This window comes from Salvia splendens, chromosome 5 (assembly GCF_004379255.2).
Source record: "Salvia splendens isolate huo1 chromosome 5, SspV2, whole genome shotgun sequence".
Taxonomy (NCBI): Eukaryota; Viridiplantae; Streptophyta; class Magnoliopsida; order Lamiales; family Lamiaceae; genus Salvia; species Salvia splendens.
In genome coordinates, this window is record NC_056036.1 from 10715137 (window position 1) to 10724508 (window position 9372).

The 9372-nt window shown below is 35.2% G+C and overlaps 1 protein-coding gene across 1 annotated transcript; it reads right to left on the reverse strand.

Annotated features, from left to right (window-relative positions):
• Positions 1-128: 128 nt before the first annotated feature.
• LOC121801892 (transcription initiation factor TFIID subunit 5-like) lies at positions 129-6787 on the reverse strand. The gene is made up of 19 exons (XM_042201348.1): positions 6541-6787; positions 6110-6188; positions 5271-5349; positions 5101-5198; positions 4950-5006; positions 4701-4788; positions 4466-4575; positions 3779-3886; positions 3525-3676; positions 3171-3281; positions 3007-3076; positions 2886-2925; positions 1691-1849; positions 1529-1605; positions 1231-1347; positions 866-1131; positions 668-763; positions 496-574; positions 129-425 (listed from the first exon to the last, which is right to left on the reverse strand). Exons 1-19 carry the CDS (start codon positions 6711-6713, stop codon positions 372-374), a joined length of 2013 nt encoding a protein of 670 aa, XP_042057282.1. The 5' UTR covers positions 6714-6787; the 3' UTR covers positions 129-371.
• Between the last annotated feature and the right edge of the window lie 2585 nt (positions 6788-9372).

Genomic DNA, 9372 nt, shown 5'->3' on the forward strand with positions numbered 1-9372 from the left:
ATCTGAACATATCACGTACATAAGTAAACCACCTTAAGCTAAGCCGACAAAATGCAGAACGCCTAATTCAAAAAATCATGCACTTAGATGTTGAATTCACCCTATTTTAACATAGGTAGAGGAGCAAATATTCAAAAGGTTGGCTACAATACCAAATTATTGATTCAGGCTACAAAAATATAGCTACATGTCATAAAAACTAGCACTAAGAATATGATCAGTATACAACAGAAACTAGTTCTACACCATAAATAAAATAAGATTACACAAATAAAATAGCGAAGTTATCGAAACTGATACTCAAATAAAGCAACTTGAATAGAGTGCAGACGTTTGAAGATTTTCCAAACCTGAGGAGCCACATAATTGATCTACGACTGCTTTGAGAGAGTGCCGGCAGCAAATAAAAGGTTTCTTCTGGAGAACTGTTAAGCAATTCAAGAGAAGATCCGGTTAGATAAAGCAAAGGATTAAAGGTGAAGTGATGGATTTTACCTGCAGAGCATAAACGGGAGTAGATTTGGTGGGCAAAGTTTTCAGAGATCTCAGTCTGCTTACGTTTCCATTTTTGCCACTGAGGATGAAGACCCAATTATACATAAAACGATAATGATGAAAAATATATATATACTACTACTATATAGTATAATCTTGTAGTTAAACTTACTTCTCATCTGATTTTGGCACTCTTGAGCTTGTAGCTACATCCCATATTTTCACCGTGCAATCAGCAGAACCAGAAGCTAGAAGCGAACCTTCACAGCTGAAATGAAGGTAGTTAGCGGTAAAAAAATTGAGAAGTCATTTTCTACTTGATACAAGACTACATATTTAAAGTAGAGGATGCAAGAGAAGCACACTGTACCTGAAAGCCAGTGACCAAATGCAAGAGCCATGGCCGACTAATGGGGCAACGCAGCGACCAGATGCGAGATCCCACATCATTATCGCACCATCTTCGTCACCAGATGCCATATAGCGACCATCAGGTGACATTGCCAAACTTAAGATCATACTTCTGTGACCAATGAATATTCTAACACATTCGCCACTCTGTACATCCCATAGGCGCACTGTTTTATCACTAGATCCAGTAGCAAGATAGTTGCAATTTGCATGCCATTGCACACACTGAAAGATGGAAACCAAAGAAGGCAATATAACTTCTCCAATACACTGAAGATTGTACGAGTAGAACAAGCATGCTTAGCCACCAAATGAAATACTTACATCCACATCAGATAAATGACCTGCCATGATCCTTAGAGGATGTACTCTGTCCATTGACCAGATCCTTGCTGTGCGATCATGTGAAGCACTAGCAAAATAGTGGCCAAGTGGACTAAACTGCATAAAATTATCACAGATACATTAGTTCAGGCATGATTATAACAAAATTTATATAGATCTTCTCTTCTGTTTATCCAATAAAGTGAACGGGAGAGGAATAGCAATTTACTGCAATACTATATGAATAGGAGAAGAGATGGTTGTCATAACAATTGGAGCTTTAAGCTTTTACTCCTACCTGTACATCCCATACAGGGTAATTATGACCCTTGTAGCAGACAAGATTTGCATTCAGTTTTGAGCTCCATAGTCGAACTGCAATTTGATGACATTGCTTGCTTAAGGGAAATGAGTAGAGAAGCAGAGGAAAGAATAATAGTGAACTACTACTATAACTTACTTGTAGAATCTGATGAAGAAGACAGAATGAAATCCCCAAACGGACTAAAAGTGGCAGAATGCACAGGTCCAGCGTGCCCTCGAAATAATGTGTAATTTCTTCCCCCAGCACTTGAGCTTGTCTCATTGGTAGCCAAATCATTGTCACCCTGCAAAGGAGCTGACGTTCTAGAGTCAATATCGACATACACTGATAAATGTACATACATAATGTTTTGATATTAAAAAGGAGAAGACTCCTACATATAAACCATAGGGTAAAGAATGGCAAGAAAATCACCAACATAACTTCAGAGATAACATTAAAAATCTTCACCAAAAGTGTCCCTAGAATCTCAAGCTTATCTCTATCTATATGTGTGACCAAAATCACAAAAAAAAAATTGAAAGGGGGATGAGATCAACAATAAGCAACTCAAAGCCAGAAATCTGACAAGGGTAAACACTCACTAATCACAATACTATACCTTGTAAGCATGAACAAATATCCACCTACACTGAAGCATTTTTCACTTATGGTAAATTCATCACTCAGATATTAAAAGTAGAACCATAAAGACACATAAAATTTATTTAATGGGATAATTATATTTTTACACCCCAAGTTTGCCAAATTTAAAAAACTATAGATAACATACTCCCGACTTTTTACAAATTAGTACTCCCTCCGTCCCAAGATATTAGACTTGTATACCATTTTGGGGCGTCCCAACATACTTGAGTCATTTCTATTTAGGGTAAAAATCTACTTTATTACCAACTCCACTTACACCACTAAACAACACCTCCTAAATTCTTGTGCCAAAAGAAATGAGTCTAATATCTTGGGACGGAGGGAGTACTCAGTAAATGCATTCCTTATTCAAATCTAGAGTCCTGGACAGGGTCAACTTTTTCGGTACCAGATAGTTGTGTTGGCAGTCTGACATCCACATGGAATTTGAGCAAAATAAATAGTGATGCAGATCTATCATACTATCATATTATATAAATTCCACAAGAAGTTCAGACTGTCACGTGGGGTATACGGTACTAGAAAAGTGGAACCGGTCTAGATTTGGAAAACAGAATACATATAATGGGTAGTTATATGTCAAAATCACGCATGGTCTATTCTGAAAATTGGGAATACTTTGGGTGGGAAAGTGTAATTGGCCTTTAATTAAAAAAAGTAGAGAACTAATAAATCAACTTACAGGTTACATTCTGTTTCCCGAGCTTTGCCATGTCCCAAACCTGTCCATTGAACTTTGATTAGCACACCAATGAGCAAAGACAACTGATTATGATAATAAAGTGCATAGAACAATAAGCAACCTTCAATGATGAGTCTGAAAATCCACCAGCTACCAATGACCCATCATGAGATATTGAAGCACAATTCAAGCTACAGAAATTAACGGTTTTAGTTATCACTATAATGTCAATACCCGTAGACTGCAAATACAATTATAATATTTATTTATTTATGAAAAGCATACCTGTCATGAGTGTTGATGAAAGTATATAAGCTAACAGAAGGCAATGCCATGCTACTCAGCTGCACACGGTTTCTCAAATCTTCAAGGATAGACTGTTCCACCTCTACTGGTCTAAATATGCAGAAAATTAATAATTAGTCAAAAATCTCTACCCAAATTAGCTAGAAAATTCACTTAAGATGAACCATGGAATTCCAGATGTATACCAGTATTTATAAACTGTTTTGGCAACTTGGCATTAAATGAACAAATTGATGTCAGGAATAACAATTGTCTAAATTAAAAGGCTCCCTATAATGATTAAGTTATTATAGGAATAAAGCACAGCTCGACAAGGTTATTATATAGATATACATTTCTGGCAATGCGAGCTCAGGTTTTACACGCGGTGCTCCAGACGCAGCAACACTATCTGAACGATGAGCTTTTGCTGTGGCACCAACAACAACCTTATCCTTTTTCAACTTTTTGGGTGTAGTGCCTTGCTTGCCACCATCAGACCTTTTCTGGAAATAAATTGCAGAAAACATTTGTCAGCTAGACGAAAAAATATAAGGTTGCTTCTGCCAGTAATACAGTTTGAGAGAACCTCTATACAAGCAAACAACCTTATTTTCTTCCAGTTCACCTTCTCTTACTTCTCCATCTGCTTTGTCGGAATCCATATTTGGCGCCCCCATCTTTTCCAACCTTTCTTCCAAAGAATCTTCAAGCAACTGTTATATTTATACAGTATAAGAATGCCAGGATAAGATACTCTTCCAGCTAACATATGCTCTTTACTATAAGCAATAAGGGGAAGGAACTGTACCAAAGATACAGAAAAAATACAGATAAAAAAAATCTTAATGTCTTAATACCAGCTCAAGCATTTTTAATTAGATACCAGTTGTTTGAACCTATCAAGTATCAACCACATGCCTTTCTAAACATCCAGCATATAGAGAAAGAAAAAGTTCTCATTTCTACACTACCAACAAAATAGAGCAACAACTTGAAATATTGATAAGTAAGATCCAGCATGATCACCAATGCATTCTAGAACCAAAACCAATTAGAGATTTATCCGTTCTTAAAGAAGTAAATAGTTGAGGACATAACATAACCATCTGCTATCACCACTTCATAATAAGTCCAAGTGAATACTGCAGTGAGTTAAATCTCCCCTCCATGGTATTCCAAATAGTGCTATCTATAGCATTAACTTTGTAAATAATCCGCATGTCATGCTAAAATTAAGGGGACAAAGTGCAAAATGACTAAAAAAAGAAGCTCTATGGCTACTGCTGACTCACCCCCCAGTGAATTTCTTTCTGGTTAATTAAATTAGCAGCGTCCTGTTCACTTCCAAAAAACGTGACGTATTCAGCATCATCAGCAATGGAGTTCGGTTGCCCAGGAGAAACTGCAAACCAGGTTAACAGTTAGTATCTTTATTCACCATGAAAAAAGTGCACAAAAGGGGAGGTCAAAGCAGATAAAAAAGCACCAATAAAATAATAAAGAACCAGGAAGACGAGGGAACTGCACCTTGAAAGTTGATGTGTTCATTGACAATTCCAAGCATTGTAATTGATTGAGATTTGTGCAAGTATTGTAGAAGTAGATCATAGGAATACTGAAATGAAAAATTGAAAAACTAAGCATGGACCAGACACTCTTGCTATGTAATTATACATAACTCATGTTTAGAGTATCAGTTAGTTTCTACTCTAGTATGTAATACATGTAACACTAAAAGGAACTAGCAAGAGAGAGAGAGAGAGAGAGAGATATTACTTGGCAGATCTTGATGCCAACTTTGCTCTGTCTTAGAGAATGTGCAAATTCCATTTCCTACGGAGAAGTGGAGATTTTAGGAAGGTTTGCGCTTGCATATGAATGCATCAACTTACAGAATTTGAGTTATCATTCTAGGAAAGTGATGGACCTCCAGATGTGAGGGAGAAAGAACACCTTCTAACTTTTGAAGGTCACGTGTATGCATGACTTCATGGTCTCCTCGAAAGCTATTAAAAAAAGACCGGGCTGGAAAGCAAGCGATGATCTCAAGCGGTTGCATTCGTGATGTTTTTTTAAATTTAAAAATATTTAACTCACCTTCTTGGATATGACCCTTTGCAACAAGATCCATGAATGCATGGATAAATACTGGATACAAGACTCTAACCAACTCGTGCTGCATGGAAATGGGAAGCATTGTTACAGAGTAAAGTCAAATTAGTCTATCCATCTAAGGGGTTCAAAATAACAATGCTGCAACCCTTTGGTTACTGGAGCGAATTAAAAATTGCTGTTAAACAACAGCTTTGTCCCAACATAAGCTTTAATTGGAAATGTAATCCATAATAGCAAAATAGGGGGTGGCAACCTGCAGTAATCTTCGGAAGGGCAGATGATACAATTTCAAAATGAAAAAAACAAACTTCAAACTGGAATGTATACTTTATGGCCTTCCTGATTGGATCAGGGGCATTCCCAAATCTTCAACCTTGTTGTAAACTATTTAAAACAAGCACCTTTACTCCTTCTAAGTTATGATACCCTCCTTCTCATCTTCACTCTCTCTTCAATTTCATGCAAGTCAATGCTTTTTATTTGATTGTACCATATTACTGAAGGAAAACCAACCATAACTCTCAAAGAGATACTGAGTCATAGTCGCACAAAATAAAACAGATAATGGGAAGCCTATTTGTTAAACATAGGAAGATAACTTAAAACAATAAAAGTGCCAAGAGAAGCATAGATTGCTATATTAGACTTAGAGCCTCCAATAAATGTCAAATGGACTTACCGCAAACAAAGGTGCATTAACAGTTGAATAAAAACACCAACAATGTGTACATGCCAGCAGAAGGAATTCTTTTTTACACGACTAACAAATTATTACTAGTGCAGGAAGCAATAAGAACCACAAGAAGATAAGCATTAATCACCTGGTACTGATCCAGAGAACTATAAGCCCAAGACCGTAGCTTGCTATAACCTTCCTGGTACTGAGCGGGACCATCCACTCTGAAAATCATGATATACATAAAACTGTCAAATGCCAAACACCGATCAACGAGAATGGACACTCTTCTTCAATTTTACATTCATGAATTCAATAGAAACATCACAATCCAAGAACTTTTGATATCAAAGCGAATAAAAGGCAATAATATAATCAGGATAGCTAATAGTTGTCAATTTTGCAGCTCAGTATAACTGTCGTACAACTCGAGCCGAAGAGCAACTAAAAACCACACACACAAGACACACTTGAATTCTGTCCTCTACCAAACAGAGAGTTATATTAACCAAATATAACTAAAATTCAGCGATAATTGAAGAATGCGAGCAAAAATGAGTAAATTTTGGTTAATACTCGGAGAGAGAGAGAATTTGTTTCGCAATATCAGGATCAATCTGTGCATTGGAGGAGGCGTTGCTGCCTTTACTGTTTTGCTGCTTCTCTTGCTGAAGAGCGAGGCCCGCTTGCTTGAAACCCCTCTTGTCCAAGTACGCGAGTACCACTTTATCGATCTCTTCTTGATCCATTGTCTCTCTATGTCTCTCTGTTTCCTGGGTTGAGAACCCTAAACCCCCAAAATTTAAGTGGATTGTAATCAAACTAGTTAATTTCTTCTGTTGCTTATCTAAAGAATACGAAACCATACACGTACAAATTAATTACAGAATATAAAATACTAGTATAAAAATATTGTTCATACTAAAAACTTAGTGACTTTTAAGTAGATTATTGTATGTGGATGATAATTACAATAAAAAATAATAATAATTGTAGAGAAGTGATCAATTGCTAATTTGGCATTTAATTACTAACTATAACTAATTTAAGACCATAGTATTTTAGAAATCTTGCGGTTTACAATTTGTCACGTGTAATTTCATAACAACTATCAAATTTAGGGTTTAGAAACACAATGTCAATACAGTGTATGAAATACATCAACACAAAGACATGATAATGTCAATACAATTTCATATTGACATTGTACAAACATTGTATTGACATATTATGTGTCGTGTATTGATATAAAGTTGTTAACGAAATTTATGAAAATTTTTTAAATTTTTTTCAAATTTTGACATCAGAATATTTGCAAGTGAGATCTTTTAGGGTTTCTGTGTTGTGACATTATCTTTGTTAGAATCCTTAGGGCATGTTCAAGTTGCTATATATGAGCAGAAAATGGTGTATCTCTGGGTTTAAACCTTTGTTCATGTTTCTTATTGATTTTATAGTCAGCCCGAGAAATAGATTTGGGCCCGCACTGTTTGAGCCACAAATACCATTATTTGAATTCTCGACATTTTGGTGGTATTATATTCCTGCATTGAGAGTTGTGCCTAGAAATGAGGGACATATACCATATTTGTCCTGCGAATTTGGAGGTGGCGGGATGTGAATTTTTTTGGGTGAGGACATTTTAGGCAGAACACTCCTTATTGTCTTTTAATTAAATAATAAAATAAAACTGATAAATCTATTACAGGTCTAATTATTGAATGTTGAACAACAGCAATTGTCAAAAAATTATATGGTTAAACAGTGACTACTCTCATCAAGATATATTCTAGGTTATCCATATCAATTAAAATGAACATGCCCTTATGAAATTATCTTTAATTTGATATATGTTGTGCGGAAACATAATTTAAATCGGGAAAGTTATATACTGTAACATCCCAGAATTTTGTGACTTTTATTTAATAAGTTGATTTGAAATTTCAATTATGAAATTTCTTTGTTTCTATGTGATTAAGTGAATTATGTGAAATAATTCTCGTGGGTGATAGGGAATGAAGTATTTGATACTTTTATATTTATATTTTAATTCGGGGAAAATCAATTTAAATAAGATCATGCATCTTGTTCTAGCCAAATAAAGTAGCTATTGTCGGCCCCTCCAATTATTGGAAGGTTTATTCTTTCTTGGATTTAATTAATTGTTTTGGGGTATTAATCCAAATTAAATCCAAATCAAATTATCCCTAAATTGTGCTACATGAGATTCGAACTCTAACCTATTATTTTTTTTTTGTAAGTTTCGAATATTCTCTATTTTAATTAGGAGGATGAATTAGTTTCTTTGATTTAATTGGTACCTTGTTGATTTCCTTTAGCTATTTTTTTTTAAATCCAATTAAATCTTGCCACATTTTATTCCCCCACCCAATTAAATTAAGAGTTGAATTATTTCCTTGCGGCGAGTTAAGCAAATTTTCGCCCCCTCCCTCAGTATTTCATACTTGGAGATTTAATTTATTTTGTTCCCTTGTTTATGGAATGTTCATTGTTTATTTCCTAAATTGTGAATCTATTCCTCTCCAAGTAAATACCAAATAAATTCCTTATTGAAATTCTAGCCATAATTTTCGAAACCTTGCCTTCTTTTTATTTGTGGGTTTTTATTTATTGGTGTTGATTTGTAGAAGTATATGAGAGAAGGGAGACTTTCTTGTTTGATAGGAAAATATGGCTCCTCTTATTCCACACACCATGAAACGACATGTTACATACATATATATAGTGGTTAATGGATAAGGTAATCCTTATCTCTAATACCAAGCTTATCTATAATTAAATTCATCCCTATCTCTAAATTCATCCCTATCTCTAATATAAACCCTAGCCCCCATTCTCCCTCACTCCACACGTTTTTTTTCCCCTCCCTCTCTACAATCTCTCCAAAAATCCTCCACTCAATTCTTGTTTCTTGCATCAATTGGAGTGGATTTTCAAGAGTTCCCGACGAATCGTGCCAACGCTTGTTTCTACCGTTCGTTTTTCTTGATTCAAAAAGGTATAACTAAGATTTTCTTCTCATCTCCTTCATTGAACCATGTTCTTGATCCCTACATGCATATAGTAGTGTAGGAATCATAGATCGCAAAATTAATCGGTGGGAAAGTGAGTTTGCGTGAGAACTTTGATAGTTATGCGATTTTTGAATGAGTTTATGTAGAGATTGTTTTGAATCCTTGGTGAATGATGTAAGTTTATTTGCAAACATGTTTATAAGAGTCTTATCAAGCATGATTGTGTGTTATAAGCATGAGAATTTGTGGTTGGATGATTGGGAAAGAAACTCTAATTTCGAAATTTTGAGTCTGAAATTTGTGACGTTCGAACAGTATTTCCTGATGTGTGATTGTCCTATCAAACGGTCGAATTTTGATATGAAAATTTTAC